Source organism: Moschus berezovskii, chromosome 6, assembly GCF_049115385.1.
Source record: "Moschus berezovskii isolate FMDL1 chromosome 6, NW_MosBer_1.0, whole genome shotgun sequence".
In the NCBI taxonomy this organism is placed as follows: Eukaryota; Metazoa; Chordata; class Mammalia; order Artiodactyla; family Moschidae; genus Moschus; species Moschus berezovskii.
Genome location: NC_142465.1, coordinates 87317728 through 87331428, shown reverse-complemented (window position 1 = coordinate 87331428; position 13701 = coordinate 87317728). Strand labels below are relative to the sequence as shown.

The 13701-nt window shown below is 37.9% G+C and overlaps 1 protein-coding gene across 1 annotated transcript in view; it reads left to right on the top strand.

Annotated features, from left to right (window-relative positions):
- The window catches only part of STK38L (serine/threonine kinase 38 like), an 87653-nt gene that overhangs the window by 66106 nt on the left and 7846 nt on the right, over positions 1 to 13701 (top strand). Inside the window, exons 6-11 of the mRNA XM_055394281.2 lie at positions 3244 to 3366; positions 3602 to 3685; positions 9522 to 9645; positions 11203 to 11357; positions 11717 to 11819; positions 12000 to 12061. Of these exons, the coding sequence (XP_055250256.2) occupies positions 3244 to 3366; positions 3602 to 3685; positions 9522 to 9645; positions 11203 to 11357; positions 11717 to 11819; positions 12000 to 12061 (651 nt within the window). The remainder of the gene's footprint in view (positions 1 to 3243; positions 3367 to 3601; positions 3686 to 9521; positions 9646 to 11202; positions 11358 to 11716; positions 11820 to 11999; positions 12062 to 13701) is intronic.

Below are 13701 nucleotides of genomic sequence, written 5' to 3'. Positions count from 1 at the left end.
AAGAGAAGCTGGAAATCTGGACTTGTATGAAATCATTTGCCTTTTTAAAATATTGGCAAGTTATTAGAATGATTTAAAAACAGTTTAGGGGCCAAGTCAAATGCATGTAAGAGTTGCGTATAGCCTCTCATCCACACCAGGAGGTGCTAAGTACATCTAGAACTGTTCTCTTTAATTCTCTTTAAATAACTCACAGAAAATGGGAGGTGATTTTACCCCTAAAAGTTCTCAGTGGCCTAAAATAACCATGTATAAAACATTTAAAATTTTCAGTAAAGATATTAGAATTCCACAAATGCTTCTTGTTGGGCCCCATGCCAAGCTCTAGACTGTCACAAATAGAGATGGTCTCTGAAAGAATGTACAGTGTGCCGGAACTATCTTTATGTGGGGTGGATCTTTTCAAAGTAAAATTGTTTTATAAAAATAAATTTATCCTTAATGCATTCTGTAATAGAAACTAACTTGTGAAATAGTTTATGAAAGTTAGTTGTGAAAACTAAACCATATGTAATGTGGCCATGAGAAGCATTTATAAGAGACGAAGTTGTTACCTGATGTATTCCATATCTTAAAACTTCTGTGTACACTGTCTTCTACAAAAGTTGAGCACCCTGCAAAATGAGCATTTGAGGAATGCCCATTTGAAGAGGAATGGAGAAAAAAAAAGAAAATGGTGTATTTCTAGTTTCATCTCATTTTAAATCCTATCTAACATGGAATATTATTTACTGTAAGGGAAAACCAAACTGCACAAGTTTAAGCTGCAAGAGAGCCTTGAAATGTTAAGCCTGCCCATAGATTTCTGTTGTTGTCTTCGATAGGAAAGAATATGATTGCCAAAAATATGATTACAACGTTATTTGCTTTCCAAGATGACTTGATTTATACAAATTGTGAGCAGATACATCAACATGCTTTTTTCATCAGTTTTTTAAGAAATGTGAACTTGTTTCAACTCTCTGTACTACAACGTGGACTTTGATATTATGGATAGGTTTAATAGCTGTCTCCTGACTACATAAATATTGTTTACTTACTATACTACACAACCTGTCAAATAATAATAAGCATTACTTTCTTTGACTGCCTCTCTTGTCTGTCTACTTTGAGCATAATTTATAAAACTGTGATGAGGTTTTTTTCCATTCAGATTAGACAAGTTTCTGAATCTGCATCCAATTGTACATTGTTAAATCCATAAAGCCAGAAATCCAGCCTGCCTTTCAGAATTCTTATATTTAATCATTCATGTAATTTTTAAAAAGGGGCTTTTGCTTCTTTGAAAAGTGGTGTTATAGTGCCACCGTGTGGCCTTTTAAAATTAGAGTCATAGTTCTGAGCTATCCTTTTGTTTTACTAATAATTCATTTTTCAGCATTATTGAAGGTTTTCATTATTTCCACCACTGGTGTGACTTCATTTAGCTGTTTAAAGGTGTTTAGATTGAAGACATAATTTCCTGGCTTTATTTTTGTAGACTTTGTTAGAAGTATCAGAATTTCATTGTGTTGATGATGCATACTTGCATATTTCTAATTAATAATTCACTTTACCAATTTGGAAACAGTTGCACACAGGGGTGGGAAGGGGCTATTCAGTGGTTATATCTTGAACTCCATTTAGGAACAGTGCTTCTGAACCGTTTCAGTCATTTTGACTTGTTTCTTTCTCAGACCTGAACCTCTGCATGCTTGATAGGGTTCAGTTGAAGATGAACTGGGGCTTGATTTTTTCACTGATTTTGTTTGTTACCCATTCTGTGTGATCTCTACTATGTTGTTGTTCTGTTGCTAAGCTGTGTCCAGCTCTTTGCAACCCCACGGACTACAGCACGCCAGGTCTTCCCTGTCCTTCACTATCTCCTGGAGTTTGCTCAGGTTCAAGTCCAAGTTGGTGATGCCATCCAACCATCTCATCCTCTGCTACCCACTTCTCCTCCTGCCCTCAATCTTTCCCAGCATCAGGGTCTTTTCCAGTGAGTCAGCTCTTCACATCAGGTGGCCAAAGTATTGGAGCTTCAGCTTCAGCATCTGTCCTTAAATGAACATTCAGGGTTGATTTCCTTTAGGATTGACTAGTTTGATCTCCTTGCTGTCCAAGGGATTCTCAAGAGTCTTATGTAACCTCTACTAGGTTGAGCTAATTTGACATAATTCTATGTCAAAAAGCAGAATTTTGTTTCATGAGGGGAAGGAAAAGCAAGGTTTAGAACAATTAAATAAATGGCCATTCCAAGTGTGAGCTTCAGGTAGTTCATAAGTTGTCTTTAATAGTATTTTTTGTAATCTTTGTATAATGAATTGTGAAATTCTTGACTTGGATATTTTAAAGGATTCTTTGTGTAATTATTTTTTTGTTGTTGCAATTTCATATTTTTAAGAAGTTATATGCCAAGTCTCAAGCACTTTATTTTAAAAATCTGCCCAAGAATAAATTCTACCATAAATAAGCCTGTATGGAAATACTGCTGCTGTGTTATTTCAGTGTCACACGTCTCAGCTGCTGTGAGAGAGCAGCCTTGGAAATTAGGGAGTTGACTCAATTCCCTAGTAGATTTGTTAACAGTAAAAAATGAATATCAGAAATTATGGAACTTCCCCAGTGGTCCAGCAGTTAAGAATCTGCTTTCCAATGCAGGGGTCACAGGTTTGATTCCTGGTTTGTGGAATTAACATCCCATATGACACGACTGAGCAACTTCACTTTCACTTTTCACTTTTACACATTGGAGAAGGAAATGGCAACCCACTCCAGTGTTCTTGCCTGGAGAATCCCAGGGACGGGGGAGCCTGGTGGGCTTCCGTCTATGGGGTCACACAGAGTCGGACACGACTGAAGTGACTTAGCAGCAGCAGCAGTAGCAGTAGCAGCATGCTGTACAATGCAGCCAAAAGAAAAATAAAGAATGCTATTATTAGCATTTCCTTAAGTTTAATTTTTATTTTTGAATTAAGTTAGCATATAGATGAACGAATATGTGGACTTGTTAAGGTGAAATATTTAACAGAGTCTGTCTCAAGAATAAAGATTTATCAATTGTTAAAATTTTTTAATGATTTAAAAAATTATTTTATTTTTCCATGCTTAATGAATGTTCAACTTTGGTAAATGTAGCATCAATATATAATATTTAAGATATGTTACCTTCATTTTAATATATCACATCTTTTAACACTATAGGCCTCCTTTGAAACAATCTGATTTTAAAAATCATCTTCCTAAAATGTTCTTTTTTAATAGAAAAAGTTACGCCGATCACAGCATGCTCGCAAGGAGACAGAGTTCTTACGGCTCAAGCGGACCAGACTTGGCCTGGATGACTTTGAGTCTCTGAAAGTTATAGGAAGAGGAGCATTCGGAGAGGTGTGCTTCTTTTTTAAAGTCACTGCTATTGAAAAAAATATGTATCTTAAGATAGTAGCTTCATATGTAAATAGTGTAATGTGTTAAAATGTGTTGAAGTAGCTTAATTTTAATAGAATTTCTAAAATAACCAGCAACAGCAAATTACAGCACTGCTTTCTTTAAAGGAGCCTACCTTTCACCCCTAAATAAATAGCAGTGACTGAAATTTGTGCTATGAATTTTTACATTCAAGGTGCGGCTGGTCCAGAAGAAAGATACAGGCCATATCTATGCAATGAAGATATTGAGAAAAGCTGATATGCTTGAAAAAGAGCAGGTAAGAGTTCTTTAGCACATGTAACCAAAGGAACATCCGTTGGCAAGGTGTTAGAGTAAGTGTTAAAACTGGGATTTTTAAGAAAGAGAAACCTACACATCTTACTATTTAATTGATTATAGATTTTTTGGTAGCCTGTTTCATTGTTTCTCTCTGGTTAAAATTTCTTCCAAATTCATAATCTAGCTTATGTGTTCAGGCTGTCATAACAAAATACCACAGACCGGGTGACTTAAACAACAGAAATTTCTTTTGTCATAGCTCTGGAGGCTGGAAGTCCAGGAGCACGGCAGGGTTTCATTGCTGGCCTGCACACAGCAGCCTTCTCGCCAAGTGCCTACATAACCTTTCCTTGGTGTGTGCAGAGGGCAGAGAGTGACTTCCTGGAGTCTCTTCTTATAAGAACACTAACCTTCCCTGCTTATGACCTCACTAAACCTACCGCCTTAGAAGACCCCGTCTCCAAATCCAGTCACAGTGGGGTTTAGTGCATCACCATAGGAATTTTCAGGGAGGACATGAACCTTCAGTTCACAGCAAAATACCTTCTTCTCAGACTTCAGTAAAAATAAAGGACAGTTCTCAGCACTCTCAGTCCCTGCTGCTGCTGCTAAGTCACTTCAGTCATGTCCGACTCTGTGCGACCCCATAGACAGTAGCCAACCAAGCTTCCCCGTCCCTGGGATTCTCCAGGCAAGAACACTGGAGTGGGTTGCCATTTCCTTCTCCAGTGCATGAAAGTGAAAAGTGAAAGTGAAATCGCTCAGTCGTGTCCGACCCTTAGCGACCCCATGGACTGCAGTCTACCAGGCTCCTTTGCCCATGGGAGTGTCCAAGCAGGAGTACTGGAGTGGGTTGCTATTTCCTCCTCCATCTCAGTCCCTATTACCTATCAAATAAGCAAACCAGTCTTCTAAGAATTTGCTGATTTTATTACACGTATTTCAAAATCTGTAAAGGGGCCCCTCTTGTGGCTTGGATGGTTAAAGATGTGCCTGCAATGCAGGAGACACAGGTTGGATCCCTGAGTTAGGAAGATCCCCTGGAGAAGGGAATGGCTACCCACTCCCATATTCTTGTCTGGAGAATTCCATGGACAGAGGAGCCTGGCGGGCTACAATCCATGGGTTACAGAGTCAGAGATGACTGAACGACTAACACTGTTAACACTCAAAATTTGTAATCCCTCTAATTTTGTACCCCTGAGCTCTCTCCATCTTTGCTGTGACTTGGTGCAGTTTTGGGGGGACCATGAATCTGAAGACATCGATTGTTTTGTTGTTCTATTATTTTATGCATCCACCTGAGTAAACATTGTTAGAACTCTGAGTGAATATATGTGCTAGTGAATGACTCAACAGTGTGAGGGTGCAGAGGGAGATGGTACCTCCCTGGACCTAAAGCTGAACTGCACTGTTAGTCCCACCTAAACTAACTTTGTTATCCTAATAGTACGATACTGGCTTTTCATTTAAATATGACGCAATTGAATTTTCACTGCATTATTTCACTTTATTTCTGGTCCATTCATTCAACAAGTATTTATTAGGTGCCTATGACGTGTCAAATACTATTCTAGGTTCCGGGGAGACAGTGATTAACAGGTGAAACCTGAATCTTGTTCACTGACAGTTGTGGGGAAAATGAGCAGATAGCTGTTTGAAATAGTCATGTCTGCCAAGTACTATGAAGACAAATTTTACAAAAGGATAAAGTGATGCAGATGACGTGGCTTTCGGAGAAAGAATTAGATGAGGGAACGTCTTCTGCAAAGAGAATATTGACGAGAAAGAGTGAGACCTATGATCAGGTAGAACGAAGATCCAGAGGCTCTGCAACAAAAAGAATCTTGGTCTGTTTAGAGACGGAAAAAAGCCACTGTGGCTAGAATTCAGGGAGGGGAAGAGTGGTAGGAGATGAAGTGGGAGAGGGAGGCAGGGAGCAGATCACACAGAGCTTTGATGGTCAAGAAATGGTGTGTGGGTCTCACTCCAGATGCAGTGGGAAGACACTATTTTGCTTAAACAAGAATTGATATGACTGCTGGATGCTTGACAAAGATGGCTTGCAGGCAGGACAAACAAGAGTTGGAGCAGGGAGAACACTTGAGAGACTGTGTAGCAGTGTCAGCCAGGATGTGATTGTGACTTACAAAACAGTGCATGAATGCTCAGTTGCTTCAGTTGTGTCCGACTCTGTGTAACCCTTTGGACTGTGGCCCACCAGGCTCCTCTGTCCATGGGATTCTCCAGGCAAGAATACGGGAGTGGGTTGCATTCCTTCCAAGGGATCTTCCCAATCCAGGGAGGGAACCTGAGTCTCTAATGTCTAGTGCATTGGCAGGCAGGTTCCTTACCCCTAGCACCACCTGGGAAGCCCTGTACAACAGTACAGGGTTACAACAATGAAGTGGAAGAAAAGTCACCGATGAGGTGTATGATCTCATGGAAGAGCCAGCAGAATTTCCTGAGCTGTACTCTATATTGAGGGCGGGAGGAAGGGCAAGGATAGTGAGAAAAGAGGGAAGAATCAAGGATAATTCCCAGAGTTCTACCTGGGAATGAGACGCTTGATGGTGTCGTTTTCTAATGTAGAAAAGATGGGGAGAGCAGGTCATTCCTGACCACTCACTCTCCAGGAAGACAGGACTCTGCAGACAGCCTGCTTTCAGGATGAGAAGGTGACAGAAACGTCCAGAGATGCGGTGGCAGGGGTTTTGTTGAACATGGGCTGATCTACAAGGAAAAGGTTTGAAGGCAAGGGAGGTCAGATATTGAGATGTGTTAGAGAATTATAGATAATGAGGGAAATAAACATCTGGGTCAAGATGTAGAACCTCTGAGATTAGGAGATAAACAGGAAACTTCTAACTAAGCCATGTGGGATTAGTCCTGGATTGACTTTTAGAGGAAAGACTAAAGGCAGATGTGAGTTCCAGCTTGTAGTCTTCAGGTAACTGGCCAGATGTGGCTGCTGGGCACTTGAGTGTAGCTAGTCTGAACCGAGATATGCTGTGAAAAGGAAAATGCCCTACCAAATGTTGAAGGCTTGGTGTCTGCCCCACCCTCAAAAAAAAGAGTATAAATAAATAGCTCAATAATGTTTATGTTGATTACATGCTGAAATAATAACATTTTGGATATATAGTACTTACAAAAACCATACTGTTAAAAATAATTCCACCTATTTCTTTTTATCGTTTGTGTGGCTACTAGAAAACTTAAAATGATATGCTTAGTTTGCCTTTATTTCTGTTGCAGGAGAATCTTCACTGTAGTCCAACATCAAGTCTGTTTTGCACTTTGGGGTTGTTTTTTTCCCCTATATAAATTAATCTGCTTTTGTCACAATTGAATTTCATTTTAGAAAATGTTTTTCCCACTTAATTCTAATATATTATTATTTTAAGTTTTTATTACATTTGCTTGAATGCTAACGACTCAGCAAAATTAAATAGCAACTTATCTCCCCACTTTCCTGGTGGCTCAGACAGTAAAGCATCTGCCCGCAATGCGTGAAACCCAGGTTCAATCCCTGGCTTGGGAAGATTCCCCTGGAGAAGGAATTCCAGTATTCTTGCCTGGAGAATTCCATGAACAGAAAAGCCTGGCAGGCTACAGTCCTTGGGGTTGCAAAGAGTCGGATACGACTGAAGCGACTAACGTATCTCCCCACTGTTGTGGTTCCAGGTTACTGTGCATGACATTCCTCTGCTTTAGAAACCTAGGTCCATTTTGAAAACATGTCTGTAATCTGGCTTTAAGATACTTAGAAATGATTAATCAAGCCAAGTTTATGATGTAGTTGTTTATTTTGACAACACCAGAGGCAGCACCAGAGTTTGTTTTTCCTTTACCATCTCAAAATGCTTTGTAAAAGGTTGTAGGTAGGAATTTCAATATAATTTTTACTTTATGAAATAGGTCCAAAGAAATTTTAAGTTTTTTGATGCCAGAAAACAAGTTTTTTTTTTTAATTTTTATTGGAGGCTAATTATTTTACAATATTATATTGGTTGGTTTTGCCATACATTAACATGAATCCGCCCCTGGTGTACATGAGTTCCCCCTCCCGAACTGCCCTCCCACCTCCCTCCTCCCCTTATCCTCCCTCTGGGTCATCCCCGCACACCAGCCCCGAGCATCCTGTAACATGTATCGACCCTGAACTGGCGATTCGTTTCACATATGAAAATAGACATGTTTCAATGCCATTCTCCTAAACCATCCCACCCTCACCCTCTCCCACAGAGTCCCAAAGACTGTTCTATACTTCTGTGTCTCTTTTGCTGTCTCGTATACAGGGTTATCATTTGCATCTTTCTAGATTCCATATATATGTGTTAGTATATTGTAAAGGTGTTTTTCTTTCTGGCTTACTTCACTCTGTATAATAGGCTCAGTTTCATCCACCTCATTAGAACTGGTTCAAATGCATTCTTTTTAATGGCTGAGTGATACTCCATTGTGTATATGTACCAAAGCTTTCTTATCCATTTGTCTGCAGATGGACATCTAGGTTGCTTCCATGTCCTGGCTATTATAAGCAGTGCTGCAATGAACATTGGAGTACATGTGTCTCTTTCAGTTCTGGTTTCCTCGGTGTGTATGCCCAGGAGTGCGATTGCTGGATCATATGGCAGTTCTATTTCCAGTTTTTTGAGGAATCTCCAGACTGTTCTCCATAGTGGCTGTACTAGTTTGCATTCCCACCAACAGTGTAAGAGGGTTCCCTTCTCTCCACACCCTCTCCAGCATTTATTGAATGTAGACTTTTGGATAGCAGCCATTCTGACTGGTGTGAAATGGTATTTCATTGTGGTTTTGATTTGCATTTCTCTGATTATGAGGGATGTTGAGCATTTTTTCATGTGTTTGTTAGCCATCTTTATGTCTTCTTTGGAGAAATGTCTGTTTAGTTCTTTTGCCCATTTTTTGATTGGGTCATTTATTAGAAAACAAGTTTTTAATGTTTATTCTTATGCTTTGATTTTGATCTTAGAGCATTTACTGTATCAGACCGTAATACGGTAACCTCAGTTATTTTAAGCAAATCATATTTTGTTATCAAGAAAAGGTTTACAAAATCTGTATCCTTATGTGCTTTAGGCCAGAGTTCATAATGGTGCACAATGAAAATAGCAAAAGCATAAAATAAAATTATTCTATTGTTGATTAATGTTTGAAGAAAGAATGTATAAATGTATCTGTGGGAAAACATCTGAAAACTAACTGTACCAACCCCACAAATCACTCAATTCATAAAGTTTTTCAGTCTCCAAACTGTTCATTTAATAGTAAGTGTAGTAACTATGTGTCTGACAAAAGTCAGTAGCAAAGTCCCAAAAAGTTACATAAGAATTTGCTGTAGATCATGTTTTTGGATATTATAAAGGTTTATTATGACAAGATAATATAAAATTATTATAAATGTTTCAACTTCTTAAAACAACCTAATAGTTAAAGGCCAAGTCAGGCCCTTTGTTGGACTGGTAACAATTAAAAATAGTTTGTTGAGGATCCTGACTTTGTCATACCAATCTATACGGCATTGCTAACTATTTAACTTTTAATAAAAGTCAGACTAGGACCCTAAATTTATTTGACAAAGCCGAGTTCCTTGGTTAGGTGGAGATTCTGGTTAGAAAATCTTTAGACTAATCATTTTTCTACCTCAAAAGTCTCAGCTTCCCATCTTTTCAGACCTAAAGATATCAGCTAAAATAAACTGTTTCCTGAACTTCTCCATATTTAATGAGAATGTGGTAATTGTTAAGAAGTAAGCTCGAAAAATGTGTAACATGTTACAATTATTTTTTCAAAATACATTCATCCAGGTGGCCCATATCCGAGCAGAAAGAGATATTTTGGTAGAAGCAGATGGTGCCTGGGTGGTGAAGATGTTCTACAGTTTTCAAGACAAGAGGAACCTTTATCTAATCATGGAATTTCTCCCTGGAGGTAAAAGCAAATGTAATAGCAATGACAGGCCAACACAAGCACATCTTTATATCTAGCTATGATTTTATTGATTATATAAATCAATAAGCTAGGGATATTTTATACCTCTGGCTCTGAGGTTTTACACAGTCATAATTTTCTAATCATTCCTCCCATAATACTACTAATTTGAACCGCAAATCAGATTGTTTTGAAGAAATGATAAAGCTGGCACATTTCAAATATTATTACTCTGTTTACTATATATAATTTTTTAGATCTTTGCAAGTCTAAAGTTGAGAACAAGTCACCAAAGAAGAAGACAGACAACCCAGTGGGCAAATGATAGGCAGTGTAAGGAAGAGAACTCTGGTTGGTCTACAAATAGATCAGAAAGTGTTCAGCTTTACTCATATTCAGGGAAATGCAAATTAAAACGAGAGTGAGATTCTATTTCACATTCAACCATCTGATTGGTAGAAACATTGATAGTCTGATGAGGCTGTGGGGGAACCTGGCCTCTCATCTATGCAGAGGAATCTCTGACTCTTAGGGAGAGCAGTTCAGAGATGCCAGAAAAGTTAAAAAGGCATGTGTCCTACAGTCAGGGGTTCTTCCCCACATGTGCACAAGAGGCCTCATGGCAACAGTGTCATAAGAGTGAAATCCTAGATGCAAGATGACTGTCCATCAGTAGAAAAATGGATAAGTAAAACATGGCATAATTGTGTCATGAAATATTTTGCAGTAGTTAAAAGTCAGGAGCTGTATTTGTTTCAACAGTAAGATCTCAGAAATCAAGAGAGATAAAGCAAGCTGTGGAAGTGTATGTATAGTTGATATCACTTACGTAATTGTAAAAACCATAAAAAAGACTAAATTCATAGAATATATATGCATCTGAAAAAATTTCAAAAATAAGCTGGAAGAATACACGCCAAAACAAATCCATAATAATGGCAACTCAGCAAAAAGGGGAAGGGGAATAGAATAGAAACAGAGGATAAAGAATTTGTGTGGTATTTTTTTTTTAAAAGACTTGAAGCATCATGAAAAAATATTAACAGTTGTCAGTTCTGAGTTTTAAATTCACCAGTGTTTCTTTGTCCCTTATAAAAGAGCAAAATTTCTTGGGAACAAAAATGTCTAGAAGTGACCCTTTTGGTGGAATAATGACCTATCTTTGTTGGCCCAAAGAGTGCTGAGTGCTTTTGAAACTTGAATTTGAAAGGATATATCCCATTTCCAGATGTGCTTACACGCATTCATTTTCCTGGTTTGATATATTTTCCTCAGCAACTTATTTCTGGATGTTGAATGGTAGATACTACATCATTATCAGTTCTGCTCTGATTTGATTTCACATACTTTCTACCTTAAAACCATTACATGTCATGAAACTTCTCCTTATGCAATGAGACTTTTTTTTATTTGGCCCTCGAGATTGTTGGAAGTACTCTGGGTGGATCATAAAATGCAGAAATGAAGCTTATGTTGTATATTACAAAGACATCTTTTACAAAACATTCCCCCTTTTGAGGAGTTACTAATACAGGGTACTTACTCTCATTTACTTAGGTGACATGATGACATTGCTAATGAAGAAGGATACTTTGACAGAAGAGGAAACACAGTTCTACATTTCAGAGACTGTTCTGGCAATAGATGCGATCCACCAGTTGGGTTTCATCCATCGGGATATTAAACCAGACAACCTTTTGTTAGACGCCAAGGCATGTGAATAAGCTGGTGAATTACTAGGTCACTGATTATTTTAAGCTGTAATAGAGGTGATTTTGTGATTGGAAATGGGCAACTGCAATTATATGACTGCTAACCTACATTATTTCATAAACTGGTACAGTAGGAGAGAGCCCTTGAAGTGAAATTTCATCAAGGGAAAATTGGCTGTCTTTTTAATCATCTTCCATTCGCTCCTTCTTAAAATAATCAACATCAAATATTGATAATTTTGCATTTCACCTGTAGGAGTTCTAAGCTAAGAATTTTTATGATTGCATTTAGAAGAAGAGTTTTAAATAAGCCTTTTGTCTCTAATGATTTTATGAGGTTTTTTCCTTTTTTTCCTTAGGGTCATGTAAAATTATCTGATTTTGGTTTGTGCACGGGATTAAAGAAGGCTCATAGGACTGAATTCTACAGAAATCTTACCCACAACCCACCAAGTGACTTCTGTAAGTTGGATTTTTTTCAAGTTAAAGTAGTCCAGCTGGTTTAATCCAGGACTGTTGAGAAATGAAGCTTCTCTCCTTCTCCTCAGCCCTTAAACTGGTGTGTTTTCAATGCAGTATGTGAATTTGTTTTTTGGTAAGAGTTTTTCCCTCATAATTACAATTCTGTCTCATTGAAATTAGCATTTCAGAACATGAACTCAAAGAGGAAAGCAGAAACATGGAAGAAGAATAGGAGACAACTGGTAAGTAGCCACATTTGGAAGAAAGAATTTTGGGCCCTGGACCTAAAATCTCATTTGGTATTTGTTTTATAATTTAGAGCTTTACAATAATTAGTTCTTACTTCCTAGCAGTGATAGAGTTTGTTCTGAGATCGTATAGTTTTCTTAATTTTTCTGTAACACTTCCATGCCTGTAAAGGAAAATGCCACTTTTATATTTTATGATTTCACTTCAGAGTATTTTATCAAGCATATCTATAATTATGTGTTTGTTTGTTTACCAGTACTATCACTTTCTATAAAACTCACCGAGATGAGTGTGCATGTGTGCTAAGTCACTTCAGTCTTGTCTGGTTCTGTGCGATCATATAGATTGTAGCCTGCCAGGTTCCTCTGTCCATGGGATTCTCTAGTACTGGAGTGGGTTGCCATGCCCTCCTCCAGGGTATCTTCCCAACCCAGGGATCGAAACTGTGTCTTTTATGTCTACTTGCATTGGCAGGTGGGTTTCTTTATTGCTAGCACCACCTGGGAGATGAATGTAAATTGAGGTAAATGCTGAGTGATTTTCATGTTTCCATTTTCCCTACCTGTCGTGATACAACAAATATCAGTCAGTGTAAGTAAGGTTATTGTGTGTTTCTAAGAACTTTATGGACAAAGTAAACATAAAGTTTGTTGTCATGTTAACAGTGTTACAATAAAATAGAATTGAAAAGCAGACTTTACCGCAAATAAACTTAATGACTCCTTTAATGCCCAACAGCACTGTCTGTTTTTAACCCTACAAGCTTTCTCCTCCATTACTTAGCAAATATTAGAATCATTTGTTCCTTTTCCTCTCTCCTTTTATCCTGTGAACATTGTCAAGGTTACAAATGTGCCTTTTGACTTTAATTTCCTAACTTCTTGTACAATGCCTGGTACATATCGACAGATATCTATAAATATTTCTTAAATTCTGCCAAGTGATGAAGGGAAACTTACTCAGCAGTCCCTCAGGAAGGTAAACAGACTGAAAGGCAAGAGTGTGGTACCCTCTCAAAGCAAATAAAATGACCTTTGCATTATTGAGCTCATTCTCTCATTAGCCCAAGTAAACTTTTTGTGCTTGTAAAACATTTTGATGTTTTAAAGTTTTCGGAAATATTTTTTAAATGTTTTGAGCTATGCATTAATGACAGAATATTCCTTCTATTTTTAAGTGTGTCACTTTTAGATCAGATTTTACGATTGAGAAAAGAATTGCAGTATTTCCTGCTTTTAAAAATACGAATACTGCCTAAAACTACGGTGGAAATTCTGTACTCCCTAATTACAGAGTATTCACAATCATTACTCATGTGCAGGTTTTACTATTCTTGTGACCATCATCATGACTTACGTCAGTGTTTTCCAGTGAAGAAATAGAGTGGACTCTTGGTGTTTGGGGCAGGAAATTCCTTTAGAGCCTATATCGCCCGCCACTAAATGCCAATCATGTCCTTCCCCATATCACAGAAATGTCAAAATCTGCTGTTACACATTTTCAAATGGCCCCTAGAGTACTACCTGTAATAGAAAATTGCTGCCTTAAAGAAAGTTTTTGTAAGATTTTATATGGATTAAGAATGAAAAACTGCATTGCTTTCTAATAGATAAGCAGTGCCCTGGAAATGAGT